Source organism: Sorex araneus, chromosome 8 (genome assembly GCF_027595985.1).
Source record: "Sorex araneus isolate mSorAra2 chromosome 8, mSorAra2.pri, whole genome shotgun sequence".
Taxonomy (NCBI): domain Eukaryota; kingdom Metazoa; phylum Chordata; class Mammalia; order Eulipotyphla; family Soricidae; genus Sorex; species Sorex araneus.
The window spans coordinates 13,430,699-13,450,359 of NC_073309.1; the positions used below are offsets into that span (position 1 = coordinate 13,430,699).

Genomic DNA, 19,661 nt, shown 5'->3' on the forward strand with positions numbered 1-19,661 from the left:
CCTAAAAGGCAGGAAACTCAGGAGGCCTGTCACCCCACAGCTACCTCGGGGTCCTCCCCAGGCCCCCTGACCTCCTGCCGAGTTTACACCCGAGAATGCAGTGCTTTCTGGTCAGAATCCTCTCTGGAAGGGCTCCTAGGCCTGCAAAGGCCACGCAAGCAGGCTGAGGGCTGAGCTCATGCTTTCAGGAGCCTTCTTGGAAGCTGGGCTCCTTGAGGAGGCTCTGGTTAATGCTGCCCAGGAAGGCGTCCATTAGAGGCCATACCTGGCTGGCAGCTCCTGACCGCAGGCCCTCAAAGACAGTCCCAGTTTGGGACCCTGTGTGATGCCCCACTCACTCCCCAGGTGGGAAGGGGCCTGGGCCCCCAAAGTTCAGAGCTGGCTCACATACCCAACAACCAAGCACCCTTTATTTCCGCTGCCTAGGCCCACGCCTCTTACCCCGCCCCCCGCCCCCTCATGGGGGTGAAGCAGCCCGAACCCGGGCCAGGCGTACTGTCAAGGCTCAGCAATGCCGCAGTCGTAGCAGAAGTTGAAGTTGGTGGGTGGAGGGGGCACGGGGGGCGGCTGTTCGGGGATGGGCACGTTCTCCAGCTCCAACAGCCGCAGCTTGGTCTCCATGGTGAGCAGCTGCTCCAGGTCCTGCCGGGTCTGCTCACTGGCCATGGGACTGCCCAGGAGGGCGCTCAGCCCATCTGTCCACAGGTGGAACTGCAGGCAGGGCCGGTGCTGTGAGAGCGTGCCTGGCCCTGCCCTGCCACCTCCCATCGGCTTGGCCTACCCACTCACCTCCCGTTTGGAGGGGGCAATGAAGTTGAGGTACGCTTCCTCCTCCCCGCGGTCGTAGCTGACTGAGAACGCCAGCTCGTAGAGGTCCTGGGGAAGGGCGGAAGCAGCGAGCACTGAGCAGGCAGCAGCGGTGGTGGCAGCGGGGCTGGGATGGTGGCAGGGAGCTCCCACCCCGCTGCACGCACCTTGTTCTGCTTCCCAGAGCCCTTCTCCCGGACGTGGGGGCAGTCCTTGCCCATCAGAAGTGCCCTGAGGTCGGCCACGGGAACTGCAGGAAGCAAAGGAGGCTGACTCTGGGGAGCAGGTGGTCCAGGGGCAAGAAGAGCCGAGGCGGGGTAGCGGGTGTTGGGGCCCTGCCCGTGCCCTCCTTACGCTGTTCAGGCAGGTTCTCGGGGGCAGGTGGGCCGGCACCTTCCTCCACGTCCCCATACTGCAGCACCTTGTGGTTGGGGGCCAGGCAGCAGAACCACAGCTTGTCTGTGGACAGAAAGCAGAAGAAGGGGTCATGAGCAGGGCCCTGGGCTCCTCCGGGGTGCCCCGCCCCACCTGTGCCCACTCCACAACCCTGGCGCCGCCGGCTGCTGATTTTGCGGAAGAGGGTCCCCTCGCACAGGCGGAGTAGGCGCTGCTGGCGGATCAGGCCCAGCAGCTCTGGCTTCAGCTTCTCCCGCAGTTCCCTGTGGCGTCGGGGGGTGGGATACATGAGAAGGGGCTCGCTGACCAGGGTGAGGCATGGGGCGCTGGAGAGGTGCAGGCAGGACGGCAGGACGGGGGTCCCTGGTGACTCACAGGATGGGCGGGGCCAGCGTGCCCTCCTGATGGAGCCGCTCCGTCTGCCGCAGCCGCAGCACCTCGCTGTAGGTCAGCGCGTTCACCTTGGTTCGGAAGAGCTCCAGGGAGCTGGGCTTCAGGGCCAGCGTGCGGGCCAGCTGCTCCCGCACTACTTGCATGACCTGGGAGCACCCAGAGCTCAGATCAGGGCCTGGGCCCTGGCCCCGGCGAGCGCTGTCCCCGTCTCCTGGCTGCCACCCACCTTGCCAAAGTCCTCCTGCGTGGCCCGCATCTCCTTCCAAGTCTTGTTCAGCAGCTGGATGCTCACGCAGAAGAGCTCGTGGAAGCTGTGGTCTTGGCCGAAGAACATGGGTGAAAAGTCCTGGGCCGTTTCAGAGCCTGAAGTGGGGGGAGCAGGGTGGGGGAGCTCAGGGAGAATGTGTGCACGGCCTCTGGGCCGCTCAGCCCTTCCGTCCCTCCGTTTCTGGACCGGCCGGGCTGGGCCTCACTCACAGGGCTCCCCAACGCGGAGCAGCTCACACAGCAGCACGGTCAGCTGGATGCTGCTCCGGGCAAACGGACACTCATGCTTGTCCTCCCGGCTGCTGTTCTCCAACACAAACTGGGGTGGCAGGGCGAGAAGGGGGTCACAGCTAAGCTTGTGGGGACTCCGCCAAGGTGGGCAGGCTCTTCTAGCCGCACCCCCAACACTGACCCGGCTGTAGGCACTGGGCGCTTGCTTGGAGAAGTACAGCATGTTGTCCAGGGCCAGCAGCCCGGGTGGCACGCGCTCTAGGTCCTGCGCGGGGTTGCTGTTCTGGGGGGTCAGGGGACAGGCGGCTCAGGAAGTTCAGCCCTGGACTGAGGTGTGGGAGGGCAGGAAGCTGGGGGGTGGCACTCACAGTGAAGCCCAGTTTGCGGAACTCCCGGGCACAGAGGGATCGGCGGCGGTCGGCGCTCAGCCCGCTGCCCAGGGACTCCCCGTCACACTCAAAGGCAGCCTGGCGCAGGGCCTGCAGCTGCTCCCGCTGCTCCTGGGGGCATCGTGCAGACACCGTCGGGCCCACAGATTCAAGGCCGAGTCAAGTCCCCCACCCAAAACCAAGAGCACCCCCTGCAGACCCCCCACCTGGCTATAGGGGTCCAGTGGCGTCCGCATGCGCGGCTCCAGCAGCCCCAGCGTGAGGGCCTGCAGCACGTACAGGTGGTGGGCCATCTCGTCGCCCAGCGGAGTAGCACTGTGGATGATGTTCTAGAAGCCGACAGGTCCGGGTGTGAGTGTGGGGTCATTAGGAGGTGGTGACAGCGGCGGGGAGCTCACTGGCCCCGCCTGCCTACCTTGTAAATGAACTGGCGGAGGTTTCTCTCCCACAGGAAGTCAAGCATGTGCTGGGGGTGGGGTGGGGGGAAGGACTTAGATGTAAATTTAGCCACACGGCAAGCATGTACCCTCATCCAGTACCCTCATCCATAGGCCTGGGCATCCCTCCACCCCGTGGGACCCACCTTCCGCTCAGCAGGGCTGGCCCCCTGCAGCAAGGCCGTCAGCAGCGCCATGGCCTTTGTTTGCAGTTGCTGGTTCATCCTGGGACAAGAAGAGGGCTCAGCTGGGCCACCAGGGGCTGGCCCTGTGGCCCTCCTCTGGACCCCACCCCCAAACCCTTACACCTGGAGGTGGGCCAGCAGCCTCTCCAGTGGCACCTCGCTCTTGACCAGCTGGCCCAGGGAAGGGCTGCTCAAGGTCACGCTCTCCAGCAGCCTGAGAGCCAGAGGCTGCACAGACGCATCCATCAGGTTTAAGTTCACGTAATTCACCACCTAGAAGAGGAACACAGAGGTCACCGCCCCCGTGATCCCTGGCTGGCTCCTGAACGCCCCCTCTCTTCCTTCTGGCTGGCGCTGGGAAAGCCCCCTCACCTTCTTCACAATGCTGGCGCTGAGGATCTCCCAGGACACCACCCCGTGCTCCATGAGCTCCAAGAAGGCCTGCAGTGCCAGGGACAGCACCTCCCCCAGGCTGTGGTGGGTGGGGGGTGGGGGCTGAGCCAAGAGGAAGCAGCCGTCCACCGCCCACCCGGCCCAGCAACCACTGCAGCCCCCTACTCACTCCTCCCCATCCTCGATGATGCTGCCTAGTCTCTGAAGCCCATCACGGCTGATAGCCTCCTGCGCAAAGGTCATGTCCCGGGCCAACTGGCCGAGGCGACGCAGGGCCTCCAGGCGGCCCTCACGATTCCCTCTCTGCAGCGCACCCAGCAGCCGCTCGGCCTCCAGGTCCTGGCGAGGGGGCAGGGCAGGGGCAGACATGAGGCGGTGCAGCAAAGCAGTGGGGGTGGGAAGTGTAGTAACCAGCGTCCACTGGGGGACGCAGGAAAGGGGGCAGGGCCAGGAGGTGCATTACTGGGGCAGTGCTGAGGCACAAGATGCTGCCGTTCTTGATCTCTGAGCGGTTCTGGAGAGAGGGAAGGAGGAAAGGAAGTCAGGAAAAGCTCTGAAGACGAAGACCTGGGGCTGTCCACGCGGGACGCGGGCATATGGGTTGGAAGGGGGCCCAGTAGGGTCGGTGAGAGCCAAGGGGAGCCACTCACGTTTTCAGTGATGTATCTCCGGTGTCCATCCGCAAACTGTAGGGCATAGCGCTCGGGGTGATCCAGGCTCCACCTGCGGGGCGGTGCAGGCTCAGCGAGGCCAGTAGGGGGCGCCCCTTCCGCCGCCCTGCCCCCACCGGCCCGGCACTCACGTGTCACACAGCTCCTTCAGCACTGTGGCCAGGGGCTTCGCCTGCAAGTGGAGGGGTCACTCTTGGGACCGGGGTGGGGAGGAGTTGGGGGAGGGGCGGAGCGGGCTGATGGGGGGGCGACCCAGAGGTGGCAGTGGGCCGGAGGGAGGTCGGCCAGGCCCAGTGACCTGGTCCAGCTTGATGAGCTGCGGGATGGCGTCACGCATCTGGACGGCGATCTTCACCACGTTTCGCTGGGGCGCCATGGTCAGGCCGGATCGTGGGCGCCGGAAGCCGCACGGAGGGCACACCTGGGCCGCCGGTTCCCTCGCGGGCCACCTGACTCCGGCCCGGCCCGCACTGGCCGCTGCGCTCCCACTCCCGCCGGCCGGCGCGGCCTTCCCGGGGGAGCCCTGGCTAGTTCCGGGTTGGACCCGGGGTGGGAGCTCGGGAAAGCGCCGCCCCGGCCCGCCCCGTCGCTGCCGCTGCCGGCGCCCCGCCCCGCGCCAAGGTGCTGCAGGTGGGGGCGGGGAAGGCAGCCGGGTGCTGCGCTGCCACTTGTCCCATTCCACAAGGTGACCCACCCAGTTCCGCCACCAACTCCCGCCCAAGAACCAGATCAGAGATAGCCTTAGGCATGGTCTTTATTTACGTGGCCACTGTACAAATATTACAATTTCCTTTTGCTGCAAAAAGTATAAAAATAATCTTTATATAGTAATCCATTCGTTACTGCAAATATTTCTAAATCTCTGTAAATGGCTCTAAATGAGGGGAAATGAATAAACGAGACGGGCTATGGGGCTGCGGGGAGGCTGGGCACCAATCCTGGGCTCTCACCCGCAGGCACGCTGATCTAGAGACCTGTGTTCCTTGCTGCCGGCACCCCCCACGCAGACAGGTCCTAGCGCTACGGGCCCAGCCGAAGGGAGACTGTGAGGTCCCGCAGAGGGGCAGGGCAGGGCAGGGGTGGGCTGGCAGGAAGGGTGGCGGGCATGGGGAAGTGGGGACTGGACAAGCTGCCCTATGGGGGTGGGTGACTACAAGTTCTGGGGTCTGTGCCACTGGGTGGCAGGGCTCACGAAGGGCACAAGGTGGATGGAGGGCCCGGGCAGGAGAGGCAAACACTCGGGCTCCCGGGTGGAAGGGGCTGCGGTGGGCTCCCGACCCACCCGGCCCAGGCGTTGGCGCGGTAGAGGAGCCTGCGGGGGGAGCGGCTCGGCTGTGTGGGCTGGGGTGAGGGTGGGTCGCCTGGCAGCCCCCTGTCAGTCTCTCCCAGCCACACGGGGCACGTCCCTGCCAGTCAGAGGTTGAGAACAGGCACATCAAAGAGGTCACAGACTCCTTCGCTCTCGTCCAGGTTGTAGATGTAATCGTGGTCTCCCGGGGGTGGAGAGAGGCGGAGGAGAGGGGCAAACACTGCGGAGAGCATCAGGCTGAGGCCCCAGGCCAAGGCCCGGCAACAGCCACCAGCCCTCTGCCCCCCACCCCCACCCTCACCCCCACCCCACCCCCACCGTCCTGGGCCACCCACCTTCTGAGGACATCAGTTCCTCCAGCAGCTCCGAGCTCATGCACTCTGGGGAGGAGAGCTCAGTTACAGGCTGGCCGCCACCTTTCCACCCTCCCCCAAACGGAACCACCAGGTCTTCAGAAATGCTAGGAAAACCCCGAAGACCCGCCAAGCCCAGCCCCAAGAGGACGACGGCCCTACCTCGGGTGGGGTCGAAGATTTCTGACAGCTCTTTGGGAAGCTCCAGAACTGAAAGAGACGAGAGAAGAACGGCAGTCTTAAACCACCGAAGCGGCTGAAGTGGCAGGGCACATGCCCTGGCTTCTTTCCCTGGCACTGCAGGGAGGCTGGAGCCCCACTGGGATGGTCCCATCATTAAGACATAAAAAGAGGACACTCTAGGCTCCCCCGGGGAGAGGAGAAAAAGCCAGGCTCTAGGCCTTGGCCCCGCCCCCCCCCTCAGATCCTGTTCCACACCCGCAGAGGCTGCACACGGCCAGCCAAGGGCACTGCTGTCCGTGTCCCTCAGTGTTGAGCCCAGGTGCCCAGGCCGACTGCAGGGACCGGACGCGCTGCAGAGCCGCCCCCGTCGGAGGGCAGTGTGCTGTGGCGCCGCCGTGGTGCACGGCACTCCAGGTGGGACACGCGGGCCTGCACCCACATGACGCTGCTTCAGTCTGAGCGGGCAATGAGGAGGAAAGGAAGAGGCCAGAGTGGCAGGCTCAGCTGGGTCACTGGGATGTCATCCCGCTGTGGAGGTTAGGGGCACTGAAGGTCCTTTACTCCCCCCAAAGCAATACAATGCTCGGGCCCCACAGTGCTGAAAGTCACCAGGGCCCCACCTGGCAGTGCTCACAGGACCGTGTCGTTTTGGGAATCAAACTCTGCACTTCCGCAGGAGGCATACGCTGCAGCCCCCTGCACTGTCCCTCAGGACTGTTCAAAGTATGTCCGTGGGCCAGAGAGAGCGCCGCAGAATGAGCCCAGACTATGCACGCTGAAGACCTGGGCTCAATCCCTGTACATGGTTCCCTGAGCACCGCTGGGGGCAACTTAAAGCACTGTCCCAGGAGCAGCCCCCTAACACCCCTGGGGTATCACCCCACACCAGTTCTTCTGTACACAGAAACACCACCGTCAACTTCATTCCAAACAGATCCTAGAAGTCGGGGTAAGGACGTGGCTGCAGCGAACTTCAGCCTGAGGTGAGCAAGTGTGATCCTGAGGACAGTGACTAGAGGCACTGAAGGGCGAGGTCGGGGAAAGAGCTGGGGTCTGTGGGAAGCCAAGGAAGGAGAGCAGGAAGGGAACTGGAGTGACTGACCAGTGACCAGGCTTGGCTCAGAGGAGGAAAAGCAAGCTTCTGGTCTGGAAGGCGGGGGAGGGGCGCAGCTAAGAACCACAGAACAAGAACTCAGTGGGTGCACGGAGGAAGTCACAAGAACTCAACACGGGGTTCAGGCAAGGGACCCCACAAAAAAGAGATCAGGGGGCCCATAGCACTGTATGGGTCCCAAAGCCCCAAGGGCCAGGGTCCAAAGAGTGTGTAGGAGTCAAAGGATAAGCAAGTGAGACAGGAGACAAGAGTTGGTGTCCTTAAAGCCGGAAGAACAGGATGGCACCAGAGGATACCGACATAAAGCTGTCAAGGAGGATGGGGAAGGAGGGGCGGGGGGAACGGGCGACCTGAGGGTGACAGGGCACCCAAAATCAAGTGAGGAGTCTTTCAAGATGATACATCTTCCAAGAGAAGGAGGAGAAAGGGAAGATGAGAGGGGGGCATGGGGGACGTGTCCCTCAGTAGCATGGTGTAGGCAGGTCCCCAGGAGTCCCGGAAGTGGCAGAACTCGAGGGGGAGGCTGGAGAGGAGCTGTGCCCACCTCTGGAACCTGAAGGCTCTGCCTGGAGCTGAAGCGCCCGCCCCAGGGGAGCGAATGCCTTCCTGAGCCCTGAATCCACTGAAGAATGACCAGGGAGTTCTCCAGCCAGAAAGGGGCGATGGGGCCTGAGCCCTAGTGAGGGCAGGCTCCTCGCCCTGCTGGCAGTTCTCAGATCAAGGCCAGGCCTGGTTGGTGCCAGGGGGCTGGTCAGCTCTGGGGAAGAGACAGGAGCCCGGGGGGCCGGACTGTTTCTGGCTGAGGCCAGGCGAAGGCCAGGCATTCCCCGCCTGCAAGGGGGCAGCACTCACCGCCTGTAGGATCCACCTTGATGGGCTCAAAGGAGGTAGAAGGGTGGGGTACAGACGAGCTGCTGCTGCTGCTGCTGCTGCTGCTACTGTCCAGCAGGGCAGACGACTGCAGCGGCCGCGTGTCCAGCGCCGTCGGGCCCAGCGGGACAGAGCTGAGCTCACCACTGTCCTTGCTTTCGGTTCCAGGGTCAACACTCACTGAAATCACAGTCCCACACCCTTCACTCAGGGACAGGAATGGAGACTAGAGCCCTGGCCCCGGGTCCAAGGAGGGGCAGGAGGCCCGTGGCCAACATAGCTGCTGTGATCACACTCTGTTCAGGGGCCGCCAGGCAAATGGGGCACAGGCGAATCTGGGGACTGCCCGCCGCGACACCTGCCACGCTCGCTTGGGCAGAGGGAGCTCATGGGCTGAGCGCAGGCTTCCCACACAAGAGGCCCGGGTTCAATGCCCAGCACAGCACCACCACGACCCCAAGCACAGAGCTGGGGGCGGGGGGTAGCCCCTGGGCACTACTGCTCGAGACCCAAAGGGCTCACTCACTTCATCGAGGGGAGGCCGGCAGGGGTGGGGGAAAAGGATAAGGGCGGGGGACCCTCTTCCGATGCCAAGTCCTGCGTCCCGCCAGCTGCCCACTAGGCCTTACCTGTGATCTCAGCTGCTGTCCCTGTCACCCCCTGAGCTCCGGTGCTCCCTGGCACGGGTGTGGAGGTGATCACCTGGGGGCTGCTCGGGCGCGAGGTCTCCTGGGGGTGGGCCAGGGCAGGCTTGGGCAGGGGTGGGGGGGTGGACACAGCGGGTGGGCTCTGGAGCAGGTCTTCGGGGGGTGGCACAGGCACCGCCACAGGCGGTGAGCTCCACGCCTCCTTGTTCACGAGCAACACCTCGATCGGGCCACTCAAGCTCTTCAGGTGAATCTGGTACTTCTTCTGCCCGTTGAGGCCCTGGGCGAGGGGGGAACAGGTGGGACTGGGAGCCGGCTGGCTTCTGCCCGACCCTGGGCCAGGGCCCCAGTGTCCTCTCCCACCCGACGCTGCCCGTCCTCTTAGATAACCCCAAACCCAGGGCTCCCCCTACCTGCCCCACCCGGGACTTATCAGGCCCCACAGCCAGCACCCGCCCTCAGTGGCCAAGCACCCACCTCTGGGATGGGCACCTCCAGGCTGGTGCCCGATGGGGCCCGGATGGCCAGGAGGGTATCTCCTAGAATGACAAGAACAGGTCAGGGCCCAGGGGTTCAATCTGAGCCGGGAATGAAGCTGCCTACCCCTGGGGGCGAGGAAGGTTACTGTGGACTCTGAGGGGCCGGTCAGGTGGTCTCACAGAGCTCTCACCTACCCCCCATCACCGACCCCCTACAGTGGCTGGGACAGAGAAGGGTTTTTTTTTCCAGGTTAAGAACACCAGGGCTAACAAACAGAAAATCTGGGTTCAAACATGGGGAGCAAATAAGTGCCGGCCACAGGCTTCTCCTCCCTTGGCAGGGCTGTGCGCTCAGTGCAGAGTTCTAGAAGGCCAGTGTTTCTCCCCCAGGACCCATGTGAAGGATGCAGGATGGAGAAGGAGCGATCCCTGACTGCATCGTGCAACTAAACCATCACCAGGCTGGGAGGGGGCACCACAGCCCTGCAAATGTGCCCGATCACCCCGACCCACCCACACCTGCCTCCATCATTCCCAAGAAGCCCAAGGAAAGGCACAGACAGGGGTTGGCCTTCACAGGGTCCCCGTGACCCACAACCCCCTGCCTGCTTCCTCTTTCGACAGGAACCCTCTTAAGAGATGGAGCCCTAAGTGCACTGTCGAGGGCTATGACTCAACCCCGGCCCCTGGCCTCAGCCCCATGCCCCCTCCCCAAGCTCTGCTCACCAGCAAAGCATCTGCAGATGTCCTCATGGGTCACGTAGGCCAAAGTGCGGGGGTTAAGGAGAATGGCGAGGAGTCTGCCTGTGACAGTCGATGGTGGCCCCCGGAGAAGACTTGGCTCCTTAACACAGATCTGAACTACTCTCAGAGCAAACTCCTAGGACCTGGGGTCTACATGGGGAGGGCCATGGAGGAAGGAGGTCCGGGGAGGGAAGCCAAGGCTGAGATCTGCCCGGGAGCAGCACCGTCCCGAGAGGGAGAAAACTTGGGTGCCCACTGCCCAGGAGGGGACCGCCAGGAGGATATCAACTATTCTGCACGTCCTCTGTGACGTTCCGGATGCTCTGCTGCACCCACACCCTGTGCTGGTCCAGTTCGTGCTCCCGCTGCTGCAGCTCCTCGATCTCGGCCTTCAGCTCAATCAGCTTGTCGGCGATTTCCCGGGTATTACAGCCAGGCCCCACGCCCCTGCGCCAGGGAGCGGGGCTGAGAGGGCCGTCTGGACCACCACCCACCCCTGCTCTGTCCTGCACCCCCTACCCGCCCCTTCCCCGCACTTCCGGGCATCCCCCACCTACCCACCCACACACAGAATCACAAACTCACTTCCACTGGATGCTATTCTTGGACTTTTTCTCGATCAGGCCGATACCCTCTAGTACGTTGGTAATGTCATAAATCCTCCGCTTCTGGCGCACCGCTAGCGTGTCAGCTGCCTGGCAGACAGAACAGGGTACGGGGATGCTCAGCTCCACTCGCCGATGTCACCCCTGGGCACCCAGAGACTTAATCGGGAGGTCTGGAAAACAGGGTGCCTGGGCACTAGACTCCTAATGGGTGTTACAGCCGTCCAAGGCTGCGGGGCTGCAAGAGGCCCGACGCAGCCTGGAATGCTCCGATCCCCGCCGCCCCAACCGGTCGGGGGGAACCACGAGGACCGGCCCCTGCAAGCCCCGAGCGGGGCACATCGATGATCGCCAAGGGCCTCGGCCGAATGAATGAAACGGCGCTCTGCGAGCTCCCGGGCGAAAGCACGGGGATGGCGGCCGGCTGCTCGAGGTTTCGGCTGCGCCGCGCCGGGAGTTCCCTCTACCGGCCAGGGCCTGGTCCACCAGCCCTCCCTTTCACCCCTTAACCCGGGCCGCACCAGCTTAAGGTCAAGCACGCCGTCCTTGGCCTCCTGCAGAAGCGACACAAACTTGGTGGTGAGAAGCCCCAGGCTCTTCTCGTGCCGGCTGGGGGTCCCCGGGGGCGGCGGCGCCTGTGGCCCGGCCTCCGCCATCGCGCCAGCCCGCCGCCTCCCCTTAGCCAGGCCAGGCCAGGCCGGCGCCGCCGCCACTTCCGCTTCCGCTCCTGGCCTCCCGGCGGCCGGCGCCAGCGTCGCGGCTTCCGCTTCCGCCGCGCTCAGGGAGCCGGTCGCAGTTCCTCTCCCCGGGCATAGCCGCAAAACGGCCAGGGACCGTCAGCCAATATGCACCCGCCGAAGAGGACAGACGAACGCGGGGATTTCTGAGACAGGACCAGTGGCAGAGTGACGGGGTGGAAGTCGGTGGGCAGCTCGGGCAGCAGAGAAGGGGGAGCCACCGGCGTTGGGTGACCGACGGTCTCAGTAGAGGAGACCGCAACGTGGTTCCCCATCCCTGCTCCTGAGAGCCCGCTGTCCCAGGCCTTCCTCTCGTGTTCATTCTGTTCTTCAATTTTTATATTTTTATTTTTACTAAAAACACTGTGATTTAGAATTTAAAAATGACATATATATAAAATGAAATAAAAATAAAAACACCGTTATTTACAAAGTTGTTCATTATAACTGTTTCAAGCATTTAGTGTTCCAACGCTGCCAATGTGACCTTCCCTCCACCAATATCCCTACTGTCCCTCCCAATCCCATCCTGCCCCATTAGGCATATAACAAATTTACTTTGTATTGCTTATTCCAACAAAATTTTAGAAATGGCTAATAGAATGATCAGAAAATAAATAAGAACCAACTTGTGATTACTGTATGATTTGGTCTAGTAAATAAGAAAATTAAAACCATTTATGTTCTTGTTTGAATTATTTTATTTTATTTTATTGAATCACCATGTGGAAAATTACAATGCTTTCAGTTATACAATGCTGAAACAAGCATCTCTTCACCAATGCACATATTCCACCACCAAAAAAAAACCCAGTATACCTCCCATCCCCCCACCCATCCACCCCCGCCTGTGTAACTGATAAATTTCACTTTACTTTCTCTTTACTTTGGTTACATTCAATATTTCAACAAAAAACTCACTATTATTGTTAGGCGTTCCCCACTAGATTCAGACCTGCTGGGACAAGATATGAGGTCGCGCTGTTTTGGATTTCTGTATTTTAGCAACTAAGTCCAGGGAAATTTCTTCCAGAAATTGGATCATCGCAAGCTTGTATCTCTCATTGTGGTCTTCATAATATGGTGGTTGCCACACCCTTCGTCCACCCCCGCCCCAAGGAAAAGGTGAGAGAGAAAAACCTTTCCCTTCCTGGGCAGGTATGGGGCCGCAGCTTAGTTCTCAGTCTGGAGACACTTCTGCACGGAGCTGCCGGTACCAAAAGTAGTTTAGCTGGCCTCTGGAATCATGCTCATGCAGCTGCGGTGAGGCCGCACACGTGCGGCCGCTGGGATCACATCTTGGAGGACTCTTGTTTGGATCTTTTTTTTTTTTGGTGGGGGGGTCACACCAAGGATGCTCCGAGCTTATTCCTAGCTATGTGCTCAGGGTCACTTCTGACAATGCTCAGAGGTGCATACCTGGGATTGAACCTGGGTGAATCGCTCACGTCAACCTGCTGTACTCTCTCTAGTTCCTTCATTCACCCTATTATTTTTATTTTTATTATTATTGGCTTTTTGGGTCAGACTAGGAGATGCTCCGGGCTTACTCCTGGCTCTACACTCAGAAATTACTCTTACGTTGTTGGGGGGCCATAGGGGATGCTGGGGATCCAACCAGGACCTAAAGCAAGGTAAACGCCCTACCCACTGTACCATCGCTCCAACCCCACCCACCCTATTCTTATTCCTCCCTTCCTGAAGAACAGCGACCACTAACTGCATCTAGTTTGCTCTCTTGGCTATTGGATTTGGGTTTGGGAGCCACACCCGGGGATGCTGACGGGCTACTGCCTCGGTGCTTACTCCCTCTGGTACTCAGGGGAATGTGTGGGACCGAGGGGGAACTAAATAGGGACTGCTGTTGAAATGCGTAAGCTCCAGCTTTAGAAACCATCTTTTGGCCCCCTGCCTCCTTGAACGATCAAGATAAACATAGCTTGGGCCGGAGCGATAGCACAGCGGGTAGGGCGTTTGCCTTGCACGCTGCCGACCTGGGTTTGATCCCCGGCATCCCATATGGTCCCCCAAGCACTGCCAGGAGCAATTCCTGAGTGCAAAGCCAGGAGTAACCCCTGAGCATCGCTGGGTGTGACCCAAAAAGCAAAAAATAAAATAAAAAAAAAAAGTACTCCTTTAAAAAAAAAAAAAAGATAAACATAGCTTGCCTCGCCCTTGGAGGCCTCTCTGGCCACCACCACGCCAGTTCACACAGCAGCCTGAGAGGCGCCCCAGCTTTCATACTGGGGTGCTATCTGCGTCTCGGTTTGCACACCTCGCTTTCCTCCCCAGCTCCAGCCATCCACTTCCTGCCTGTGCCCGAAGCCCCTGGGTGGCTGACCCAGGCTCCAAGATCACAGGGGCGTACCCCCTCCCCTTCGGGGACACAGCGTCTCCCTCCCTGCCCCATCCCACCCCAGGCGCAAGCCTCCTTTCCTGTTGGGAATAAAACACTGAGACTCAGCTTCCTTCCTTTCTGCCTGTGGCCTTGGCGAGGGAGGGGCCTGGGCAGGAGGAGGGGGCTCTGGGTTGGGACAGAGGCTTCCTTGGGGCCAGGAACTCTGCTGCTGCTCAGGGAGGAATGGGAGTGCCCAGCTCTGGCGTGAAGGCTCGGGGACAGTGCCAACCTCAAGGCCAAGGCTGTGTGCGGAGGAGGGAGAACGGGGCGCCTGGTCGAGCCTGGTGAGTCGTACCACACTGTCCTCAATGACTCAGAGCAGGAGCTGGGGCCTGGCCTGCCTCACTTAGCTTCTACAGGGGCACCCCACGAACAGGGCTTCCTAAGGGCCTACTTCTCATGTCTGAGGGGACCTGGCAGCACCGCCCTCCTTCTCAGAGGGGCCTGTGCTCCAAGGAGCTGCTCCCCCCAGGTCCCTTGCATCTCCAGAGCGCACCATGGACGCTGCAGCCAAGGACGACATGCAGCCCGCTCTTCTTCTTGGTAGGAGCCCCCCTGGGGGCAGGGGAAGGGAGAAAGGCAAGAAACGGGAGTGTGGGTTGGGGTCTCCCTGCCCGCTCCAGCTGGGGCTCTGCAGGGTATGGAGAGGAGGGGATGGCCCTGGGGATGTCTGGGGAGCAGGAAGGAGAGCAGGTCCGGCAGCTGCTTCCTGGAGGCCCTGTCCCACTGATGTGACTGCCCAGGCTCTTCCTGCCCAGGGCCCGAGTGGCCGGAGCAGGAGAGGGCGGAACAGCTGGCCCGAGGTGCTGCGCTCAAGTGGGCCTCAGGCATCTTCTACCGGCCGGAGCAGCTGGCCCGGCTAGGCCAGTACCGCAGCCGAGAGATGCAGCGTACCTGCTCCCTGCAAGCACGGATTAAGGTGGGCTGGGGGCAGGAGGTGGGTGGGCACAGGCGTGTCGGGGCAGGATGTGGTGCAGCCCCACATCACCGGCTGGTTCCTCCTGCAGTCTGTGGTGCAGTCGTACCTGGAGGGCGTGAAGACGGGGCTGTGGCAGTTGGCCAGGGCGCTCGAGGCCGTGCAGGGAGCCCGGGAGGATCTGGGCCAGGCACAGGAGCTGCTCCGAGGCACAATGGACGCTGCCCAGACCCTAGGGCCCCTGCGCGAGCGGCTAGCCCAGCACGAGCAGCTGCAGACTCTGTCTCAGCTGCTGCCCCGGCTGCGGGCAGGTGAGCATAGCCAGGGGCACTGGACCTCAGCCCCCCCCCGCCTCCAAAGTTAGCAAACTCCCACCACAATCAAGGGGTCCGGATGCTCCAGGCACGTTGCATGAAGAGACTCACTAGGGACCCTCCCAGACAATAACGTGTGTCTCAAACGACTTATGCAGGGGGGTGCAGACCAGCTCATCCTGGGGTTCAGAGCATGAAATATCTGGGTCAGGGCTGATGCCCTATCAGTGGCTCTGGTCTCCCCGGTGGTTATTTTAGTGAAATGTGCCCCCACAGGGTGAATGACTCACTTGTCCATTCTCACTTCCCCCTCACACCCCAGGACCCTTGACTTCCTTCAGCTCTAGGGTTCACACCTGGTCCACCAGATGCTTTGGACTGACCAATGCTCTATCTTCTTTATGGGTTAGGAAGTATTTCATGTGTCACCCTAACCCCAGGTCCTCAGCACCCACTGCTGTACCCACTGCACAGGTGGAAAGACTGAGACTCAGTTTTCTCTCCTCCTGCCTTAGTGCCGGCTACCGTGGCCCACACGCAGACCCTGATTGATGCCCAGCGGCTCTTAGAAGCATATGTGAGCCTACGGGAACTGGAACAGCTACGTGAGGAGACGTGGGCCCCTTTGGGAGGCCTGGAGTTGCCAGTGTTTGAGGGGCTGGGCCCTCTGGCGGAGGCCCTGGGCCAGGCTGTGGAGGCCGTGGCAGGGGCTGCAGGGAAGCTGGCCCGGGAGGATCCCACCCTGCTGGTGGCTGCTGTGCGTGTGGCAGAGATAGAGGCAGGGCGCAGCTCCTCCTTGGGGCAGGGCCCTCGGAATTGGCGGCTGCGCTGTTTGCGGGCCCTCCAGGAGGGCCTGGAGCAGACCCACTTCAGCACATCCCTGCTGCCTGGGCCAGGGGCTCTGGCAGGGTGGCTGGAACGCCTTCAGGTGGCCCTGCCCGCTGAGCTGGCTGCAGCAGAGGCACTAATAGCACCCTGCTGCCCACCACACTACAGGGTGGTGCCGCTGTGGGCGCGCACCCTGCATGGGGGCCTGCGCCGCAGCCTACAGAAGCTCCTGCAGGGGCCTGAGCTGGGAGCCCCTGACGCCTTCGCCTTGCTGCACTGGGCCCTGCGCGTCTACCTGGGGTCAGTGTCCTTGGGGGTCACGGGCGTGGGGGTGCTCAGAGTCTGGGCTCAGAGTAGCAGTGGGTTGCCCATCTCCAGGCCAGAAATGATGGGGAGCCTGGAGTTGGGGCCCGAGGCCGACGTGTCTCAGCTGGAGCCCCTCCTGAGCCCGGAGAGCATTGAGCAGCTGGAGGCGACTTTCGTGACCAAAGTCCAGGTGAATAGTAGCCTGGGTTCCGGTCCCAAGCAGCTCTGCCCAGCAGTGACGCTTTCTCTGCAGTCGCCCTGTGTGAACCACTACCTCCTGTCTCTTCCGCAGGCCAATGTGGCCCAGTGGCTACAGAAGGCGCTGGACGGGGAGGTCGCTGAGTGGGGCCGTGAGCAGGCACCTGACACAGACCCGTCAGGCTTTTATCACTCCCCGATGCCAGCCATTGTGCTGCAGGTGGGTGGGAAGTGGGCAGGGAGGCCAGGGGCAGCCCCCTCAGGAAAGGGGAGGGGGCAGGGCTGGGACTCTGCTGCTGGCTGCCCATCCCACCTCCAGATCCTGGAAGAGAACATTCGTGTGACCAGCCTGGTCAGTGAGTCACTGCAGCGGCGCGTGCATGCCATGGCACTGTCAGAGCTGGGCGCATTCCTCAGGAGGTCAGTCAAGGCCCTGACCCGCTCCCTCTCCCCGGTGTGAATATGGCACATGGTTCCTTCAGAAGTGCCTTGGGGGCCCTGGAGGTGGGGCAGAAATATCGGGGACTGGGTGTGCAGGGGCCACCAGCAAACACTAGACCCACCTTTGTCCTTTGCAGTTTCAGTGATGCTTTGATCCGATACTCCAGAGACCACTTGAGAGGGGACACAGTGGCCCCTCATTATGTGCCCTACCTACTGGCTGCCCTCAACCACCAATCAGCACTCAGGTACCAGGAAGCCCGGAAGTCCCTCCCCTCCACTAGCCACACACTAAATCCCTACTTGATATGGATCTGGCCCTGGGACTTGCTCTCACCATGCTGGGCTTCCCACCTCACATTAGCTGTGTGACCTTGGGCTAATTACCTCATCTCCCTGAATATCAGTTTTCTTATTTGTACTATGTGAGTAGTATGAGCCATGCTGAGGATCCATTCATTTAGCATATACCAAAAATAAAGTCTGGGGCAGAGCAATAGTACATTGGTAGAGTATTTGCCTTGCATGTACCTTGCATCTGGGTTCAATCCCTGGCATCTCACAGGGTCCCCAAGAACCACCAGGAGTAATTCCTGAGTGCAGAGCCCAGAGTAACTCCTGAGCATCATAGGGTATGGCCCAAAATCCTAAAGGAAGGAAGGAAGGAAGGAAGGAAGGAAGGAAGGAAGGAAGGAAGGAAGGAAGGAAGGAAGGAAGGAAGGAAGTCCTACTCTGCCTCAGGTAATATCAGGGTTATAACTGTGAATAAAACAAAATTTGTGGGGCTGGAGTGATAGTACAGTGGTTTAGGCACTTGCTCGCACACGGCTGACCCAGGTTTGATTCCCAGTACCCCATATGGTTCCAAATCCAGCCAGGACTGATTCCTGAGCTCAGAGCCAGGAGTAACCCCTGAGTACTGCCAGGTATGGCCTTCCCCCTCCTCTGCCCCCCCCCCAAAAAAAATCCAACCAACAACCCAGAAAATTTCCCTCCTTTGGGGTCTATGGTTTTTATTTTAATTTGTCTGGGGGCCAAAGGGTGTGGTACCATGTGATACCAACCATGTGGTATCAGGAATAAAACCAGGCCTCCCCCCAAGTAAAGCATGCAGTGCAGTCCTTTGAGTTCTCTCCCTGGCCCCAAGAATCTATCTTTTATTTTGTCTCTTTCTTGTTTGGGGGCCACACCTGGCAGAGCTGGGTGGTCACTCCCAGCGGTGCTCAGGGGATCGTGTGGTGCTGGGAATGAAATTTAAGCCTCCAGGTTGCAACGGAGGCAGTCAGCAATTTGCCAAGGATTTGAGTTTTGAAGTGAGGGCAGAAGTCAAACAAATGGGATGATTTTTACTCTCACATGACCAGGATTAACTCTTTGGGCTTACTATTGGGGAAACAGAGACCGAAAAACATCCCTTGTTAAGGTCACACTGCAAGCGGGCTGGTGGGGCTGAGCTGTGCCTCACTCCCTTCCCCACCCACCCAGCCCTGCTGCAAAGCTGGGAGGGAGTCGCGGTCTTGCCCACCCCTACCCAACCCGTACGCCACTAGGTGGCGCCAGAGTGGCTGACCAACCGCGGACAGTGAGGGCCTTGGCCTTGGTCCTGAAGCCGTACTTTTTTGCTGGGTCCAGCTCTTCGGTGTCCGTCCTGCAACTGGACGGCTTGGCTTCGGGGGCCTTGACTCCGGCCGAGGCAGCGCTGGACGAGCTGCACAGGAGGATCTGCCGTCTGGTGCTGGAAGCACTGCTGGCAGAACTCCAGGTGAGGCTTGGCGAGCTGAGGGGAGGAGACAGTCTGCATGGGGACCTCTGCCAGGAACGCGGGTCTGGATCACCCCTTCAGGCCTGTCTCTGCCCTCTTCCCCAGCCCCTGTTCGCTTCTCTGCCTTCGCGCCGGTGGCTGTCGAGCTCGGAACTGCTGGAGGAAGTTTGTGAGCGGACCAAGCGTTTTTCCCGCGACTTCTGGCGAGTGCGGAACCCGGTTGTCCAGGTGCAAGCGCTTGGCGGGCAAGGGCGGGGAGAGGGTAGCGCCTAAAGGGAAAGGTCTTCTGGACTCTGCTGATCGCCTCCTACGCAGCTGCTGCTGGCAGAGGTGGAGCGGACTGTGGTGTTGCAGTACCTGCGCGCCCTCATGCAGGGTCGACTAGTCTGCCGGGGTGCCGAGGAGCGAACCCAGGCGGCCGAGCGCCTGCGGCAAGACGCTGCCCACCTTCGAGATCTTTTCTTGGGTTTGGTGAGCTTCTGGGAGGAGTGCAGGGGTGGGAGTCTCGGGGGGGGGGAGGTGAGGATCGGGGACAGGCGAGAGAACTACCGGACGTGTACAGGGTTTGGAGGGCAGCGTTCAATGCGTGCCTGTGCTGCTGGCCTTGCGGGAGCTCCTGAACCTCCGAGACCCCACGCTGCTTGGCCTCGAGGTAGCAGGCCTGCGGCAACAATTCCCGGACGTGAGGTGCGTAGATGGGGAACGGTGAGAGAGGAGGGGTCCGGGCAAGGAGGGGCGGGTCTGACGCCCCTTCCCTGGTGGACCCATAGTGAGGATCACATCTCTGCCCTCCTGGACCTGCGAGGGGATGTGTCCCGTGATCAGCGCCTGGCCGCACTCAGCTCCCTGCACGCCGGCCCGCAACCCTCACCCCGCGCCGGTCGCCGCGCCCTCTTCAGCCTGGTGCCAGCACCGACACCCGCGCTGTCCTCCTGCCTCCCGTCGGGGCCCTGTGCCTGATTCCCGGCCGCCAGCGTAATAAAGTCCTGGCCCGCATATGCTTGATGAGTGTGTGTATGTGTGTATTGGGGGACTGGCGGATGAAATCAGAGTCCAGTGTTTGAGAGTCAGTGAGCAGCACGTCTAAGGTATGCTGTCAGTCCTCCACCTCTCCCGGCATGAGCCCTCACAGTGGATTGCGTACCCAAATAACCAACACGCAGCAACCGTGGCTTGGTGCCTGCCTCCGCTGGGCTTGAAGAGCTGAAACCCGCCAGGCCTCGGGAGGAGGCGGGGCTAAGGCTACGCCCCGCCCAGAGGCGGGCTCCGGGGGCGGATGCAGCCCCCC

General features: G+C 61.2%; 3 protein-coding genes across 3 annotated transcripts; 1 reads left to right on the plus strand and 2 right to left on the minus strand.

Annotated features, from left to right (window-relative positions):
• Nucleotides 1-405: 405 nt before the first annotated feature.
• Nucleotides 406-4,825, minus strand: ELMO3 (engulfment and cell motility 3). The gene is made up of 20 exons (XM_004600606.2): nucleotides 4,468-4,825; nucleotides 4,301-4,341; nucleotides 4,149-4,221; nucleotides 3,962-4,012; nucleotides 3,668-3,837; nucleotides 3,478-3,577; nucleotides 3,227-3,378; nucleotides 3,067-3,145; nucleotides 2,899-2,949; nucleotides 2,690-2,812; nucleotides 2,463-2,594; nucleotides 2,276-2,377; nucleotides 2,074-2,182; nucleotides 1,823-1,959; nucleotides 1,579-1,742; nucleotides 1,354-1,466; nucleotides 1,162-1,266; nucleotides 975-1,057; nucleotides 790-876; nucleotides 406-711 (listed from the first exon to the last, which is right to left on the minus strand). Exons 1-20 carry the CDS (start codon nucleotides 4,543-4,545, stop codon nucleotides 499-501), a joined length of 2,163 nt encoding a protein of 720 aa, XP_004600663.1. The 5' UTR covers nucleotides 4,546-4,825; the 3' UTR covers nucleotides 406-498.
• An 80-nt stretch (nucleotides 4,826-4,905) lies between these two features.
• Nucleotides 4,906-11,201, minus strand: E2F4 (E2F transcription factor 4). The gene is made up of 10 exons (XM_004600607.3): nucleotides 10,995-11,201; nucleotides 10,454-10,563; nucleotides 10,154-10,315; nucleotides 9,851-9,894; nucleotides 9,123-9,184; nucleotides 8,628-8,925; nucleotides 7,981-8,178; nucleotides 5,994-6,041; nucleotides 5,814-5,858; nucleotides 4,906-5,698 (listed from the first exon to the last, which is right to left on the minus strand). Exons 1-10 carry the CDS (start codon nucleotides 11,127-11,129, stop codon nucleotides 5,583-5,585), a joined length of 1,218 nt encoding a protein of 405 aa, XP_004600664.2. The 5' UTR covers nucleotides 11,130-11,201; the 3' UTR covers nucleotides 4,906-5,582.
• Nucleotides 11,202-13,767: 2,566 nt separating this feature from the next.
• EXOC3L1 (exocyst complex component 3 like 1) lies at nucleotides 13,768-19,625 on the plus strand. Its single transcript, XM_004600610.2, has 14 exons — nucleotides 13,768-13,892; nucleotides 14,081-14,151; nucleotides 14,367-14,527; nucleotides 14,616-14,835; nucleotides 15,354-15,966; nucleotides 16,045-16,162; nucleotides 16,265-16,390; nucleotides 16,490-16,590; nucleotides 16,749-16,859; nucleotides 18,244-18,373; nucleotides 18,479-18,601; nucleotides 18,689-18,844; nucleotides 18,936-19,060; nucleotides 19,144-19,625. The coding sequence occupies exons 1-14, from the start codon at nucleotides 13,792-13,794 to the stop codon at nucleotides 19,331-19,333; spliced, it is 2,346 nt and encodes a 781-aa protein (XP_004600667.2). The 5' UTR covers nucleotides 13,768-13,791; the 3' UTR covers nucleotides 19,334-19,625.
• Nucleotides 19,626-19,661: the final 36 nt, after the last annotated feature.